This window comes from Grammomys surdaster, unplaced genomic scaffold (assembly GCF_004785775.1).
Source record: "Grammomys surdaster isolate TR1022 unplaced genomic scaffold, NIH_TR_1.0 125701, whole genome shotgun sequence".
In the NCBI taxonomy this organism is placed as follows: Eukaryota; Metazoa; Chordata; class Mammalia; order Rodentia; family Muridae; genus Grammomys; species Grammomys surdaster.
This window is the reverse complement of record NW_021620536.1, coordinates 1,827,615-1,845,679: the sequence shown is the minus strand read 5'-3', so window position 1 is coordinate 1,845,679 and position 18,065 is coordinate 1,827,615. Positions and strand designations below refer to the sequence as shown.

Sequence of the window (18,065 nt, the reverse complement as noted above, 5' to 3'; positions counted from 1 at the left end):
AGAGAGAGAGAGAGAGAGAGAGAGAGAGAGAGAGAGAGAGAGAGAGAACTATGTCTTGTGGATTCCTCTCTCTCTGATTCCCTGGAAATGCGATTACAGCATGCAAACCACAGCTGGTGTTTTGATGATTCAGTTCCTGCTCACAAGGCAAGCACTTTCCTAACCGAGCTATATCTCCTAGCTCCCGTGCCTTCTTACTAAAGGGTCTTGGGATAATGGTAATACCAGCTACCTTTCTTGATCACTGAGTAGCTAGGGTTGTGAGATAATCAGGAGCAGACGTTGCTGGATGTCTCTGCTGGGCCGCAGTACTTACGTCTCTGCTCCAGGATGTACATCAAGTCTAGATCCTGACAAGTCTCAGTTGTACTTCTGCCACCCACATCTTCAGTGGCCTGAGCTCTGAAAGGCACAGAAATGTCTCCAGCAGAAGTTGGCTCTCCAGATGTTCACTTGACCAAATCCTTCGTGTTTTTACTGCTCTTTATGCAAAAACAAGCTTGGGTTCAGAATTTCTTACACTCTCTCTCTCTCTCTCTCTCTCTCTCTCTCTCTCTCTCTCTCTTTCTGTGTGTGTGTGTGTGTGTATGTGTGTGTGTGTGTGTGTGTGTGTGTGTGTGTGTGAAGGCTTCTCCACATGTCAGGATTCTAAGGATCCAGAACATCTTTTCACATTTAGTAAACAAAAAGCTTGTGAAGCATCAGGATGGATCATTTGGTGTTTGTCTCAGTCAGGGCTTTCATTGCTGTGAAGAGATACCATGACCATAGCAAGTCTTAGAAAGGCAAACATTTAATTGGAGCTGGCTTACAATTTCAGAGTTTCAGTCCATTATCATTGTTTCAGAAAAGGCAGCATGCAGGCAGACATGGTGCTGGAGGAAACAAGACTTCTACATCTTGATGGTAAGCAGCCAGGAGGGGATTCTCTTCTGTACTAGCAGAGATTGAGCGCTAAGAGCCATCAAAGCCCACCCCTGCAGTGACTCACTTTCTCCAACAAGGCCACACCTACTCCAACATGGCCACACCTCCTAATAGTGCTACTTCCCATGGGTCAAGCATACTCAAACCTCCACAGAGCTAATGTGATGGTGGCTGACTAAAATTGTCACTCACAGGCATCTTCTTGGGGTTCTAAAGCTCTTTTATGAGGATGTTGTTCTCAGGCTCAGGGAAGACGACACATTCTTGTAAGTGGGTTCCTCCACCTTCCCAGTCAGGTGCCCTGTAGCATTGACACCTGTGTATTATGACCAAAACGGGGTTCTCCTTGCTGTCTGTACCCCTCACCTTGAAGTCAGAACTTTGTGCCTGGAATCATGGGTACACTGTGCTTCAGCCCTCTCTCATCTGCTTAATTATGATGTGTGCACAGTCTCTCCTGATGGAGCTTCAGCATGTGACCTTCAAGGACCCTACTCAGCTCCATGTCCAAGCACCAGCCCACAGAGGAAGCGTTCATTCAGTCAGGCTTCCTATAGCAGGCTGAAGGCAAACACATATGTAAATTCTTTCGTGAGATGGAGCTTAGACTGGCCTGAGACTCACTATATAGCTCAGATTGGCCTAGAAGTCCTTCAGATCCTCTCAGCCTGTGGAGTGCTGAGATTATAGACATGAGTCACAGCGTCCAGCTTTATCTTTTGAAATGAGACTGATTTAGTAGCTGGTTTTAAAACGTTATTCTGTTTATTTAAGTTTATCTTATAGATATTTTACCCATGTTGTATAGCAAACAAGACTACTTTCTTTCTTTTCACTTTATTTTTTTGTGTATGAGTGTTGGACATAACCCTGTATACCGTATGTGTGCAGTGTCTGCAGAAGGTAAGAGAGGGCATTGGCTCTGATCCCCTAGGACTGAAGACAGTTGTTAGCACCATATGGATGCCTGAGACTGAACTTGTATCCTCAGGAGGAGCAGTCAGTGACGTTAGCCACTGAGCAACCTCTCCAGCCTCAACAAGGCTCTTTTCCAAGATGTCCTGTTCTGACTCACACAGTGGTGCACGCTCAGTTTCTGCTGCATTCTAAGCTCTTTTATTACCTGATTACCACTGGCTGGGTATATTTAAAGAGGTGCTGGTCATGGCCTACAAGTTACACGTTAAATTGGCCTAAGACCCTGGAGGCTCATCTTCTGTGTATCCCAGAACGCAAAGGGCAGCTCTAGTTTGAAACCTCCAGACTCAGGCAAAGATTGTTTGAAGTACCCTAGTCACCTAGGCGTGAGTGAGTCCCACTGGTCTGGTTTACCGCAAGCACACTAGCATGTCTGGGGATGGGCTGGCTTTTTCATTTCCTTGTTACTCTGGTCTGCAGGGCAGCCCTTGGACTGGTTTCTCAGTTTATTTCCAGAGACATAAGTGCTTTGGGAAGTTGTGAGCCCTAGTTTCTTGGTCCCCATTCGTTAAAGCACCCCCAAAGTCTCAGAGTGTATGCATGGCAGTTGGCATTACTCTAGATGCCAGCAAGATGCCCCAGGACCTCTCTGCTGTTAGACAGTGGTTGGTCAGGTCTTTACAGGCATTTCCCTACCTGCCTTCAAGCAGCATGGATTTCACATGGGGCGTGTTTTCTCGACCTCTCTCCCTCATCTTCTTTCTTCATTCATTTTTCCTTTCCCCTCCCTCTGTCTTTCTGTCCCCTCCTTCTCCTTCCTGTCTTCCTTCTTCTTCTTTCTTTCTTCATTTCTGGCAGGAGGATTCTAGCTAACCTAGTGTGTCAATCTTAGAAGTAAGATTAAAAAACAAAACAAAACAAAACACACACACATACAAACAAAAATAAAACAAACCCAAAACAAAACTAAACAAAAAAAAACCAAAGCAAAATTATCAAATTAGAAGCAGAAAAACAGGACCCACAGGATGGCTTAGTGGGTAAAGGCAGTTTCTGTGGAAACCTGGTTCAATCCCACACAAAGGAGGAAGGCGAGAACTGGCTCCATTAAGTTGTCCTCTGGCTTCTCACGCACACTACGATGTTTACGTCCCACCCCATCAAGCTTTTCTGAGCTTCTTCTAAAGTTTTTAGTCAAGGTAGATGACACAGAACATAAGACATACAGGATGCTGTTTAAATAATCTCAACAATTTACGAGAATAACCCCAAGTTCCAAAAGCTTCCCAAGAAATCTGTTACTTGAACAGTTTTCCTGTCCAGCAGTGTCTTCTCTTACGACACTCCCTACTTTAAGGGACATAAGACCCCAAGACTCAAGCTAGAGATGGATAGCTTCTGAGACAGTTGGAAGAAGGCATACTAGTGACATTTTTTCTGGCTCCTCTGACTTTCTGGACTAGCTCCAGCCTCTGAAAGCCCCCCCACCCCCCCCCCACCCCCGTGGTGGTGAGTCCAGCTCTGAAAGCTCCTTCCCCTGTGGTGGTGAGTCCAGCCTCTGGAAGCTCCTCCCCCTGTGGTGGTGAGTTCAGCTCTGGAAGCTCCCCTGTGGTGGTGAGTCTAGTCTCTGGAAGCTCCTCCCCCTGTGGTGGTGAGTTCAGCTCTGGAAGCTCCCCTGTGGTGGTGAGTCTAGTCTCTGGAAGCTCCTCCCCCTGTGGTGGTGAGTTCAGCTCTGGAAGCTCCCCTGTGGTGGTGAGTCTAGTCTCTGGAAGCTCCTCCCCCTGTGGTGGTGAGTTCAGCTCTGGAAGCTCCCCCTATGGTGGTGAGTCCAGCTCTGGAAGTTTCTCCCCCCCCCCCCCCCCGTGATGGTGAGTCCAGTCTCTGGAAGGCCCTCCCCCTGTGGTGGTGAGACTCCCCCAGGAACACCACAGCCCATGCTTTTCGTCTATGATCTCTGATCCTTGTTGACTTTGTCCCAACAGTAACTGTTTATCACGATAGTCCCATTGTGACCACGCTGATTACATACCACTGTTAAATCTATGCCTTATTCTATTATGCTGTATGCATAGTGTAGATCAATTTGTGCTATACAGGTCCTATGCTACATTATTAATAAAATTCATGTTTTTAGGTTTTAGGCAACATAAAATAGAAGCATCAATAATTTCTATACTCCCAACATGCTTTGCACTCCTCATTTTGGAGACTGCATTAAAAAAAGAAATCACCATGTGTCTCATCAGTTATGGTCTCAGTCGTTTGGCTACATCTCATTGGTTGTCTCTTGCCTCTGTGGATCACGTGTCCAGCACAAGTCTGGAGTTGACAAGCAAGTTGATCAAAATCTGGCTGAGCATGAACAGAGAGCCATTGTTCTAATTTCCTTGAGCTGTTTAAATCTTCAAAGTAAATATTTATTCTTTGAAAATTGCATGCGTCTGTATCCATCTCTTCCAGAGTCTTATAATCATTGATACTGATTCATAAATGGAGGGTATAATCCTTCTGGGGGTTATAGAACAAAGTTTCTCTAGTTCTTCAATAGTTTAGTTCCACTGCCCTATTCAAATGCCAGTCGCTTCAAACCCGAAGTTCCTGGCAGGTTCCCATCGTGTTTGTATAACACACTCTCACATAGAGAAACGGTCACATTTCCAGACTCTTAGTCTCTCTTTCACTCATTCGCTTTCTTCTAACTCCTTAGGAACAGGAAGCATTGTATGTTAAGATGCAGGAAATGGCAGGCAACACTTGGAATTCTGCTAATAGGCATTTTGAGTGAACCTGGTAGTCATGTGCAAAGGCAGATGGCAAAGGAGTGGAGCCTCTTTTGGATTTCTAGAGACAAGAGCTTCACTGGTCTGAGAGTTCTGTGTCTGTGGAACCCACCGGGTGACGTATATGAACAGGTGGTTCGGGCCAGGAGTTCTGTGAGAAACAAGCTGTTTCTGAGTATTGAAAACCTGTCTTTTCTGACAGATCGGCGATGGCTTCTCTTGATTCTGAGGTGAAGGAAGAGTGTTTGAGGGAAGACCTGAAGTTCTACTTCATGAGTCCCTGTGAGAAATACCGAGCCAGACGCCAGATCCCATGGAAACTGGGCTTGCAGATTTTGAAGATAGTCATGGTAACCACACAGGTAACTCACGCCATTGACTTTTTCATCCCCCGAGATCACATCCCCTCCAAGTGTCCTGTACCTGCTTGCTGGTCTGCAAGACTCATACCACTGAATTTCATCAAACTAAAACCAAGCCGCTTCCAGAGGGCAGAGGCCAGGTGGAAGTTTAATTCAGATGACCTGGTTTTGATAAGTGACCAAGAAGCCACTCCTCCACAGGAGCTATAAAAACCAGATAAGAGAAGGTCCATGCAGAAGGGAGTTTCTAAATCCCCTCACCCCTAACCCATGTGAAGTTCATAGGTGTCAATGTGTTCTCTAAAATCCATTGGACCTTATTTAAAACATCTTTGAAAGTCTTCAGACATAGAAAATGACAAATTTTTCTTATACTGGTAGCATTGTGCCCAAGTAAATGCTAAACACTGGGTGCTCTCAGGAATGCACGGGCTTTACATTTGAACCTTGATATAAGGTATCAGTTATCAGTTCAGTTATCAGCAAGGTGGAAATAGTCATTACAGTCATTTATCTGTTGGGCTGTGGCACTGAGCTCATCTGTGGGGTCGTCTCTGCAGGTGGTTACATTGGAAACACACATGTCTGGATAAAACGCAAAACAAAACAAAAAAACAGTACTGACTTGGGGTCTTTGGGTCCATTGGTACATAATCTACTGTTACCATCAACCCAAAAGTATACGGATGATTTTTCTGAAATATTAATATAAAGGATTTAAAGGACGCCTCCTTCATCTGGATACAAGAGAGCTTCTTCAGTAAGTACAGTTGCAGCTTTGCTCAGAGTTCACAAGGTGGGCGGGCTCTTTGAGTTGTATGACATGCTGTTCCCACTTATCCAGCTTTAAGAAAAGCAAGTCATGGGACTGGAGAAATGGCTTAGAGATTCAGAGCACTGGCTACTCTTCCAGAGACCCAAGTTCAATTCCCAGCACACACTTGGTGGCTCACAACCATCTATTACTCCAGACCTAGGGAATCTGGTGCTCTCTTCCAGAGTCTGTAGGTACCAGGCATGCAGGTTGGGCACAAACATACATTCAGGCAAGCCACTCATATACACTAATTGAATAAAACAAAATAGAATAATTTTTTTAAAAAGGAAGAAAGGAAAGCAGTCATTTCAGAAGAAGCAAGACCAGCATCAGGGCACGGTAAGGAAGATGAATCTCTTACACGTTCCCATTCTTGGTTTTCAGATTTTAGTCTTGGTGACCTATAAATTAGGGTCTTCTTTATTATTTATTATTCCTTAAAAGATGAAGAAATGATTAAGTTCATTATTTACCAGTTTTCTAAGTTGCTTCAATTTTGGTGTTTTAATTTAGTACTGTCACTAAAATTGTAGTTCACATAGGCATGAAAAAAAATTGCTGTCTTTAACTTAACCTTCTTAGTCCTGATACTACTCTATCCTGTTGACTCCCTCTTCAAATGTTACCTACTCAAGTTTTTCCCAGGTTCACAGTTCTTCCTCTAGCGTAGTCTAATACTTCTGATTTAGATTTGTTTTCATTTTGATTTAAGTGTCTATGAATATACACATATGGGCACAGTACATGTACTATACACAGTACAGGGCATCATATCTGGAGCTGGCATTAAACCTGGTTGAGTTGCCCAGTGTGGGTGCTGTGAACCAAACTCTGGTCCTCTGCAAAAGCGGCAAGTACATCTAGCCATTGAGCCATTTCGATCTGGTCTTCTCTCCAATTTAAATCACAAAAGAAACATGTCATTTTCAGGGCATTGAGTTGGAGACACACTGCCGATAGCTCACAGGTTAGTGTTTGCTGCTACCAGACATAAGGAGGTTTTTATGTGTGCTAACTCAGTTTACTCTCTCTGCAACCCTGTGAAATGGGTTCAACTAGAATCCTCTTTTCATGGGTGAAGAAACTGGAACCAAAGGGTTCAATGATTTGTTTACAGCCCTTGCCTTAGTGCCCTGGGGAGCTGGGATCTGAGCCCGGGGAGAATGTACTCCTTTTCTCTCCTGCTGTCTTCTTCTGGATATAGGTAGGAAGACTTCCTATGTCAGTGACTTCTGAAGAGAGGAGAGGCATTTAGTTGGGGTTTCAGAGCAGGAATCTTTTAGGAAAAAAAAAGAGGCTGAGGCCGTGTTCTGCATTGATTCATGATCTCAGGGAAGCACCTGAGTTCTCCCCTGAACTTCAGTCTTTCCATCACATCACTCACACCAATCAGACTTTGATCTTGCTTTTATTAGGCACAGTATATTTTCTCCTACATTGATTTTACAATGACTACATTTTCCAGACTACATTTAACAAGCATCGTGTGTGTGTGTGTGTGTGTGTGTGTGTGTGTCTGTGTGTGTTGATTCTTGTTCTCGGCAAATCTTGAGATCTAGTTAGTGGCGTGGGGATAATTTTCTTGCTGTTATTTCCGTTTTGAAAATAAAGTCATTTAACCGACACCATCCCCCCTCCCTCCTGCCACACAGGTAAGCTTGGTTCTGTCAAGGCCTGAGACTATTGTGCCATTTCCCCTCTGGGACCATCTCTCCTTACAGAAGTATTGGCAGTTTTAGTCCTTCATACTGACCTGTGTATGAAGAGATTGATTTGTTCCAGGGACAAGAGAATCAGAAACTTTTCCTGTTCTTTATCCAGATAGGGAGGTTCCAGGCAGAGGTCACAACACCACCATCCCAGCACCATGTTGATGGCTTTAAGTTTAAATGAGGCCATGGCTTTAAATATCAACCAACTGTATGCCCCTCTCTTGATCAGCTTGTCCATTCCCCATCCATACACTTTGTGATCTTTCTGCTTCACTGTGAACATGGGAAGGGAGCGTCAAATTCCCCTGTGTCTAGAGTCACGGGTAGCATTTGGCACAGTGTGGAAAAGTGGGCAAGAGAATGAACAGGCCTTAGTGTCAGGCAGATGTGTTCAGACCCTCAGACGCTTTCTAGACGGCCCTGCCTGAGTCTATGGCCTGACTTCAGGTTGCACATGTGTACACTGGTATTTCATCACTCAGCTCTGTTTGATGGTGACAGTTGGGAATCCACTCCCTTTCTGATTCTGTGGTGCTATGAAAAAAGAGAGGGAAAAACCCACTTCCTGTTGGAGTCCAGTGTAATGGGGAGTCAAGTGAAAATGCACTATGTATGTATGTATGTATGTATGTATGTATGTATGTGTGTAGTCACCATGCTCAGTACTCCCTGATGAGCTACTGCTCAGTGCTGTACAAGATCTTACTCTCAGTGTACTCTAGCTTGGCGAAGGACCAGTCTGCACACGATGGCTGAAGAGTTTCATCCAAAGGCTACTGCTCAGGCTGTCGGGAGGGACTGGCCTCTTCCACATCTTCCAAACAGCCCTGTGTGGGTTCCCTAGTTTATTATTTTAGCTTTCAAAAAGCAGCCTGACTTTTACTGACATCACCTGCGGGTGCCGTTGACAATATCACATGCCAGGAGAATCTGGCTTTAGGTTGCTTGATTTTTCAGTACCAGGTTGGAATAGACTCAGGTATTTTATCTGACTTTTTTATTTTTTTTACTGGATATTTTATTTATTTACAATACAGATGTCATCCCAATTCCCCTCCCTAGGACCCTCCCATCCCATCCCCCCTCCTCCTTTATGCTTTTATATCATTTTGATTACATGCATGTATTAAGGTCAGTTCTAGGTTGAGGGTCTAGCAGTACAGTAAATGCCAATAGTCAAGGAACAAGCAAGACAATAAACACAAATAGTCAAAGTAAAAGCAAGGCATTAAACCTAGTTACGTGAACACTCTCATTATCACTGTTTCTAAGGGCTTATCAAGATGATGAAAATATCTGAGCCTGCTTCCCTGTTCTAGCCCAGGGTCATTTTCATGTCTGAAGCTGACTTGCCTGTTCTAGCCTAAGATTTAGGTTCCTGCCTGAAAGTACTTCTTTGTTCTAGCCTAATGTCCGATTCCTGCCTGAAGCCTACTTCCTTGTCCTTGGCCACTGTCATATGCCTGCCAAGAAAACTAAAACCAAAAAAATCTTGAATTAAACCACTGTGAAACCAGCAAGCAAGCTAGCAGTACCACTGATTTCATTTTGCATTGGTTGTCTAGTATTGGGCATGAGGTCTGCCCTTAACTGAATTTTGTAAACCCACTGGGAAGTGTGGAAACTACTTGGGTAGAACCATCCACTGTCCATGGTCCATCATACAGGGTGGACTTGGGCCTAGTATAGAATTCCTGCATTTACACTAAATACCTATGAGTCACTCAAGGTTCCAAGTGCAGTAGACACCCATCTCAGACAGTGAAGCACAATGCTTATGCCAGGGGCAGGAATAGACTTTGTTGATTTGATTTAACAGATTCTCATTCTGTAGCCCAAGCTGGTCTTGAACTCATGGTAATCTTCCTGCCTCAGCCTCTCAAGTGCTTATGATCAATGTGAACTCCTGTGTTGGGTCAGGTATTGGTCCTTTGGGAAGGACTCCCAAATGACCCCTTGTCAAACTGTCTTTCATAGTCATATAGTTACATGTTTCTTTTTTCATTCCCACAAATGAAAAGTGTTGTCCTTGCATATTCCATGACAGGTAAGAAAGGCATTCTTGTCAGAATGACCTAAGGCAGGCTCAGTCTTGTTAACAAAATAAGAAAGGTGGAGAGGTGGAGAGCCTTTGGGGCTGCTTGGCAAGAATCTAATTTTTTTTCTTAATAGCTGTGTTTCTAGTAACTGCTCAGTTATTGTACTTGAGGGATGTGACCTGGTGATATTAAATGAATAAAGAGCGCCACCTGTTTACATTCTTAAGCAACGGTTGCTCTTATAATTCTGAAAAACTAGCATTAAAAATCCATTTCTTCCCAGAGACTTTTTAAAGTTTTTAGTAGAAAGGCATGGTTTATGTGGCATAATAAAAAAGCTGCAGAGCTAGGCCTGGCTTCCATTCCAGCTAGGTGATTGAGGGAGGGCAATTTCATGAAGGCCAATCCAGTTCATAGCTATGTAAAGGGTGGGCTGTAGCAGTAACATGATAACCAAGGCTGGTTGTCGTAGTGGACAAGACAATTGCAATTGAAGCTGTTAGCATGCGTCTCGGCCTATAGCACCTGCTGAAAACACAGTGCCTATAGTTTTATTTATTCAGTCTTTTAAAATAAACAAACTATATTGCTACATTCAACACTGAATGGATTCAGTGGTTTATAAAGGAAGACTAGAAACATGGCTTAGTGGGTAAAGTGTCCATGATTAACTGTGAGGGCCAGGGTTCTGATTCCAAACATCTATGTAAGTAATGGTAGGAAGGCATAGAAGCCTGTTTGTAATCACACAAGGGCTCCTCAGATCAAGCTGCTTAACTAGACAAACTGGCAAGCTCTGGGTTCAAGTGAGACATTCTACTTAAATGTATAAGGTAGAGAATGGTCATAAACTATCCCCAATGATAACCACCAGGTCTCCACACACATACATACATACATACATACATACATACATACATACATACATACACACATGCACACGCACACACACACACACACACAAACACACATGCATACCATCATACACAGGAAAACACAACCAGTTCGTTGGGAAGGCTTCTGCCAATTTCATTCTCAATGGCTGAACTGTTTGATTTGTACATCGATGTGTAGATATAGAAAGGTGAGTGACACAGGATGTGACAACTGTCAGGGCCACCCAGTCCACTCTCCTGATTTTATACATGAGAAACAGTTCAAGGGGCCTTGATGATGTATCTGTGTGAGCAACCAGATGAAACACTCCGGAGTCTGGATTTGTAAGACAGCTTGGGGAAGTGGGAACGGGGTGTGAGGTAAGCTTGCTGATATCACTACACTTGCTTGTATATGTAAGTGTGTGGGGGCAGGGGCGTGCTCTGTGTGACCGAGTGTAGGAGTGAAGGCATGCATGTAACCATGTGCACATGTGTGTGTATGTGTGTGTGTGTGAGAGAGAGAGAGAGAGAGGGAGAGGGAGAGGGAGAGGGAGAGGGAGAGGGAGAGGGAGAGAATGCCTTTGTGATTGTGTATGTGTGTGTGGATGACACTTTGAATGAGAGTGTGCCCTGTGTGACAGAGTGCAGGGGTGAAAACATGCATCGCAGGCATGTGCACATATGCACTATGGGTGTGAAGGGGGATTGTGCTTGTGTGCATGGGTGCATGAATGTTGTATATAGGCTCCTGGCTTCTTATAAAGCTTTGGACCTAGCTGCTTTTCCCATTTATGGAGTCTAAGAGGAAAACTTTTGCTCCTGGTGAAGAGAGCCTTTGGGTCTTTAACTTTATGTCAGTAAATAGACAATTTTGGGAAAGGGATGTTGAAACAGGGTCTCATTGTATAACTGGGCTGGCCTTGAACTCACAGCAGTCCTTCTGCCTTTGTCTCCTGAATGCTGGTATAACAGGAGTGGTCACTATGCCTAACAGTAAGTGATTTATCAGGGAGCAAACATCCTGAAGCGTAGAAGGCATCCTGGAGCAAAGTCCTGGGTGTGGTGTCAACTGGCCTTTCTAGAGTCATTTGCTTTTCCCTGCCAGATGAGACAGAGAAGCATGTGACAATTCTGTCTTTCCAAAGACAGTCGGGAGAGGCTTTAAGGCTGCTTCTTCAGCTGAAGGTTCTGAGCATGTCCAAGCACCAGGCTTTGCAATGTGTTCTGCGTCCTAGCACAGTCTTATACTGAGAACTATGAGGTGGTTCTCTCCTGTGGCTCCTGTTTTTGACTTTGTTGCTCTTTGTGTATAAATTAAGGGATGGATATTTTTTCTTCAGATGCTTAGAGGTGAGAATTGATGAAAATCAGAAGCCATTTTCTTTCCCTGGTAAATGGTAAAAGCCACATTTCTGTTTTCTTTTGTAGCTTGTTTGGTTTGGCTTAAGTAACCAGTTGGTGGTGGCTTTCAAAGAAGATAACACTGTTGCTTTTAAGCACTTGTTTTTGAAAGGATTTTCTGGAGCTGATGAAGACGACTACAGCTGTAGCATATACACTCAGGAGGACGCCTATGAGAGCATCTTTTTTGCTATAAAGCAGGCAAGTGTTTTAAATGACCTACTTTAAACACTATATAGATACATCTTAGCAAACCAACAAATATTATTGTCTCATAAATTTCACATAGCCTGCTGAGACCTTTACTGTTTTTCAACCACTAATAATAGAACTTGTCCATTTAAATTTTTTCTTTAGGTTTTAATCATTTTAGTGTATTGATTTAGAACCACTACTTTGGGGGAAATTATCTTAGAACAAAGAGTTAAGAGCTTGTAAAATCAGATTTGAAACCAAATCTGAAAGTCTGTGGTAGTTTGAAATGTAACATCATAACATTAATAATCCTAGCTAAATATTAAGAACATTGGATTTAATACAGTATGAGGTTGGTAGACCTGAAGAAAATATTTAGAGATAGTGTCCCCCGCTTTCATGAATTCAATAAATATTTGTGTTTCTGGTATTTGACAAGTACTACACATTGATGATATAGTATTGACTAGAACAGATGAAATTCTGGCCTGTCTAGAAGAGAAAGTTAGATAAATGGAGAGAAATAATATGTATAATATTGAAGACTGGTTCCTTAACTGCAGACTACCCAAAACATGCTACTAAGCACAGCTGAGTTTCTTGCTGGGAGCGATAAGGAAAAAATTCCTTTGACCATTCTCAGTGGTGCCTTGGGTAGGGTGGGAGTCCTTTCATGTAGAGGTACCTTGATTAAAATTGAGTGAAGACCATGTTGTAATAGTTTAAAATTGGTGAACACAGCATGTGAAGGCCATAGGAGATGTCACAGGGTCTTAGAATTGTTGTAAGACTGACATTTTTAATTGTTAGCCAAGTTGATAAGGTTTTACTTTATTGAGATGGGGTCTCATGTCACCCTGAATGGCCTGGAACTTGCTATGTAGACCAGGCCAGCCTCAAAAACATAGAGATCCACCTGCTTTTGCCTCTTGAGTGCTGGGATTAAAGGCCTATTCCACCATGCTTAGCTTATTTTTTTTTAATATTCTTGAAACTATTAGTAGTTGTTTGCAACATTTCTGTAACATAGTAAATGTTTCTTAGTAAAGTCATAGCAATGAAGATGGAATCTAGTGAGGCCCTATTAGTGAAGGCAGCCAGCAGCAGAACTGTGTTAATGTAAAAGTATTAGTCATGTTAGTGTGATCTGTGATGTGTGGATATTTCAAGTCCTCAGTGAAGCAAGGAAGGAGATGGGGGTACTTCTGATATGAGAAGGATGTCTGCAGTTTTCTGCAGTTTTGAATTTTCACTGGCTTTTGTTATGTTAACTGACATATAATTAATTGTGTTATAACAATTAGGTACAAAGTGAAGTTGGGTATTTGTTAGAAAATTTCATGAGCTCAGTGAGAGAGTCTCACATAGGAGGAGCTAGGTGACCACCTCATGGTAGTAGTGACATCTGACCAAGATTTGAAGGCATGAATGGAGCAGATAGAGATGGAGGTCCAGGAAGAGGTAACTAACTGACCAGAGGTAGAATGTCCCCAGGCTCCAGGAACTGCCTGGAGGCCAGTTGGACTTTACAGGTAGAGCCAGGGGACCACGTATGAGACAAAGTCTGAGAGAGGAGTGAGCCCATGGTATTGGCTGGGAGAAAGTTGACAGTGTCCCGCAGAATATTGGTTTGATGTAGAGTTCTATGAGTCCCTGTTCAACTGAAGAAAATGCCTTTGTGCTGTGTGGAGCTCAACACTGCTCCCAAAAAGCATTGCATGAGCAATAAAAGCATCTAGAAGCGCATTTCATACGGTATGACTTGTGGCTTTTAAGAACCCGTGTATTTATTTAACTATAATTTAACTGTGTTTTTAAAAACAGTATCATCATCTAAAGAACATTTCCCTGGCAACCCTTGGTTATGGAGAAAGTGGAGACAATAAAACTGGCTTGAGATTCTGTAAGCAGCATTACAAGACACGGGCCATGTTTTCTTCTAATGAGACCCTGAACATTGACAGTGACATTGAGACAGGTAACAGCAGCGACCATTTCATCATGTGACTTTGTCATTTTCTGTGATGAGAAAAGTTGCCCCCATGTGCTAGCAACTCAGTGGAGCTCAGTGGGACAGGCTCCCCAACACTGCCATTTTCTCAGCTGCCTCCAAAGGCCTTGGCTCAGGAAATCATGCACCTGGTAATGGGAAGAGAACACTGTTTCTCTTTGATGTATCATTTTGGCACATTTTAAAATTCTGCAGTAAGTGCTCTTAGCCAGGGATCCTCCTGCTTCCACTTCCCATGTGTGAACCACGGCTGTGATCACACCTGCTCTACTGTTTATAATACACAGTTTTTCAAAGGTGAATCATGGTTTATAATTATTATGCTTTCTCTCAGGAGATTACTTTACAAAAGCTTCCCAGCTAACCATGTAGAGTGACCTTGTGCCATCCTATTAAATATGTAAAAGGATATGTGAGCACACAGTGTGTGCCTTAACACTTTGAAGGTTTGCTATTTGGTTAACAAACCCAAACTACTCACTGTTTTGTTTCCTGCTGTGGGATTGCCAAAGCTAAACCCAATTTGTCTTTCAAGCTCCTGGCAATTCAGGAGGAGGGTTCCTGGGGATGGGGTGGGCTTTAGTTAAATGATGGCATTATGCAGTCTGTTCGGCCATATTTCTAATTCTGATCTTGAGGTGCTTTGATGACACAAGAGGACTCATCACAGGATGGAAATTTTCCCTGTTTCCTTGACTTGGGTGTTCAGAACCCATGTGTGAACAAATATGTCCTGGGCTCTGGATCCTGAAGGTAGACACTAGGTCATATTGGCCCATGCAGTGTCTAGCTTCCAGGCTGCTATTAGAGCCCATCTTCGGGAGGGGATCTACCACCACTGGTCTTCACACCTGGTGAGCTTTGCTCACCTGAGATGGGTGTGGTAGTTGTATGGTTTTTCCCAGGGAGATATGAATGAGTGTATATTTGTCCCAGATAGGGCACCAATGACAGACCAGAGAACTGACTCCACCCATCAGGAGTTTAGTGAACCAATGAGTTGGTTGGGATAACTTACAAACCAAAGTCAGTATAAATGGTCAGGGCAGATGGTCAGGACTGAGAAACAGGTTTTATTTGTTCCCTAGTGGTAACATCGTTCAGTTCCTTTCTAAAAGCATATGGAATATTTTAGAGTAAATGGAGAGAGGTTGACCATGAATTTGACCTTAAGAGAGATTACCTAACTGTATTCATTGCATTCTCTGATCTTATCAATTATAACTCGTCAAAAGCATCTGTCAGTATATTAAAAGGTATGATGATTTTTAATATCTGATACTTAATTTTCTTGCATATACTAGAGAAAGCCTGCTAATGAGGTAAATACAAGTTGGTTTTATGCACTGCCTCCAGATGATGTAAACGTGGTCACTTTTGACTACCTTGGGATGTGGTTGCGGTTAAGGAGATGCTGTCCTAGCCTAACTGCTCACAAATGTGACACTCCCTTTGCTACACATTAAATCACCTTTCCGTTCCGTGTTCAAATCCAGACAACTGCCCATCTGGCCAGCCACCCAGTGGGCTGGAGCTCAACTCGCAAAACTGCTTGTGTAGATTAAGTTGAGTTTGTTTTCTTGTTTATCAATGCACACTTAATTATCTGTGAATTAGATCTAAGGCTAGCCCACCAATGAGCTGGCTACATAGGGAGTAGTCGACATTGAGCACATCGAAGGTTTATTCTCTCAGTAGTTCAAGGAAAAGCCAAGGAGTTTTCCTCCCGTGTGGAAGAGCAACCCACACATATTTACCTCATTAGCAGGATTCTGCTAATGTAGGCAAGAAGAGGCATCTAAAATCAAGAAGAAGAGTCAGTCTTGGCATAACTCAGGATGCAGCGGCAAGAATGGGTAGATCTAAATCTTGATAGACAGCAAATAATTGTGCAACCATAGTAAAGTTTCTTGATCTCCTTGCTTTGGGTTCTTCACATATAGCATGGCATCAGTACTGCCTGTCTTTCACGTTTGCATTGAGGATTAAAGAGAACATACGTGGCCACAGCACATTGCCTGGTGCACACTGTTTCATGGAATTGTCTTTTCAGTTCTATGCCCTGTGTTTGGCCCAGGATAGCACACTTTTATTAAGCCCATTGTATTTCAAGTATTATCAAAGCAAATAAGGAGTTGATATTATGAGAGCATAGAGATCCAGAGAACCCATTAGAAACCAGCTTGCCCTTGGTCCTGACTTCTCTAACTAGAGACAGCATAGAAGATACAACCTTAGCGTGGGCTTCACACAGTTCCACCTCCAGGTCTCCATGGCCTTGCCGATCTCATCTGCTAATCTTTCTGAGTGGGCTTGTAGTCCTGGCTGACCTGGAACTTGATATGTGAACCAAGACAAGGCTAACTTTGAACTCACAGAGCTCCTCCTGCCTCCACCTCATGAATGCTTCCATCCACGCTCTCCTGAGCACTACAATTTAAAGGAGAAGATCTCTGCCAGGCATTTTTGTTTAATCACTATTGCAGTTAGAGAAGAAATATTGCACAGGTGACATATCCTTCCCAGAGCATCATAACAGGAGGCACCTGAAGTCTGCTTCCTCTCTAGACTGGCAGTGTTAGCACGGTTCCTGGGTGAGGGTGGCACCCGCCAGCTTCTCTACTGAAGGGTGACTGTATCCCTACATCGTGATTAGTTGATATTTTCTGGCAGCTGTTTTGAGACATCCCTAGGGTCCTGCTTCTCATCACATGGCTGCTGCCCTCATTTCAGCATCAGACTCTGGCCAGAAGTGACCATTCCCTGTCTGTCCGTTGCTCTAGACTGCATTCACCTGGACCTCCAGGTGCTCACCAAGGAACCCGAGGACTGGGCACAGACATCTTTCTTCAGGCTGGATTTTTATCGGTAATCACAGCATCAAGTCTCAATACCCAGGAGGAGGCCTGGGAGGGGGACACAGACACTGGGATAGAGATGTTGACAGTTATACCTTTTACTGTATTTTATTTAGGCTCCTGAAAGTTGATATCTCCTTTGCCCTCAAAGGAATTGACCTACAGGCAGTTCATTCCCGAGAGGTACCGGACTGTTACCTCTTTCAGAATACGGCAAGTGTCTTTGTTTGATGTCAGCCTCTGTTCTGTTCCCTGCGGCTTTTGTAGAAGAGGATCAGCCCCTCAGCTACAGACGTTAGAAACTGCTGTACTGTAACTGCTCCAGTGAGGATGTAGTACCTGACCTAGAGACTGTTTCCTGTGAAGATGGAGCCAGTCCTATCCAACTCTCTAGAACTCTATTCCTGGATCTGAGTTCAAATCCCCAGCACATGTGGAAAACCTTCATCCTCTACACTATAGTTTTTAATCATTAAAAAAATTATAAATAACTTCTCCCAGGTAGCGTCAGCTGTCAGCCGGACACAGCCCATGGTGTCCTGAGGGTGTGTCCACTGAAGGATTACCCAGATCAGAGTGGCCAATGAGCACCTCAATTTGACATTTTCTTGGCTACTGGTTGATGCAGGAGAGGCTCTTCTATCCTTGGATGATGGGCTGGACCTGGGGGCAGGCTGAAGGAAGGTTATAAGTAAACCTAAGCAGACTTCCTCTGTGGCATGTTCTCCAGTTCCTGCTGTGATTTTTTTTTCAGGGTTGGGGTGTGACCTGGAATTATAAGCTGAAATAACACCTTTCCTCTCCAAGTTGCTTAAGGCCAGTGTTTTACCACAGCATCAGCAGCTAGGCCAGAACCCACATGCAGAAACATTTCCATCCCTACGATCTCTGTATCAGAGTTCTATCTAAGTGCTGCTGAGTTTTGTAAGTAGTTGACCTGACAACTCTCACCCCACCACACCTCAATGGACTATAACCTCTTTGTTTCTGTCTCTAGATTACCTTCGACAACACAGCCCACAGTGGGAAAATCAAAATCTATTTTAACAGCGAGGCCAACATAGAAGAATGTAAAAACATGAACATATCTGGGTCTAGTAAGTGTGCCATTCTAATTTGTGGGTTAAAGGAGGTTTGGGGGATTTAGAGAACCCACGTGATTGGTAC

At 43.5% G+C, this 18,065-nt stretch overlaps 1 protein-coding gene across 5 annotated transcripts in view; it reads left to right on the top strand.

The window, feature by feature from the left end:
- Mcoln2 (mucolipin 2) overlaps nt 1-18,065 on the top strand; it is a 46,753-nt gene that overhangs the window by 10,309 nt on the left and 18,379 nt on the right. For all 5 annotated transcript variants that reach the window (XM_028788100.1, XM_028788103.1, XM_028788099.1 and 2 more), the window contains exons 2-7: nt 4,828-4,987; nt 11,862-12,035; nt 13,854-14,007; nt 16,824-16,908; nt 17,015-17,111; nt 17,896-17,995. In XM_028788100.1, the coding sequence (XP_028643933.1) occupies nt 4,828-4,987; nt 11,862-12,035; nt 13,854-14,007; nt 16,824-16,908; nt 17,015-17,111; nt 17,896-17,995 (770 nt within the window). The remainder of the gene's footprint in view (nt 1-4,827; nt 4,988-11,861; nt 12,036-13,853; nt 14,008-16,823; nt 16,909-17,014; nt 17,112-17,895; nt 17,996-18,065) is intronic.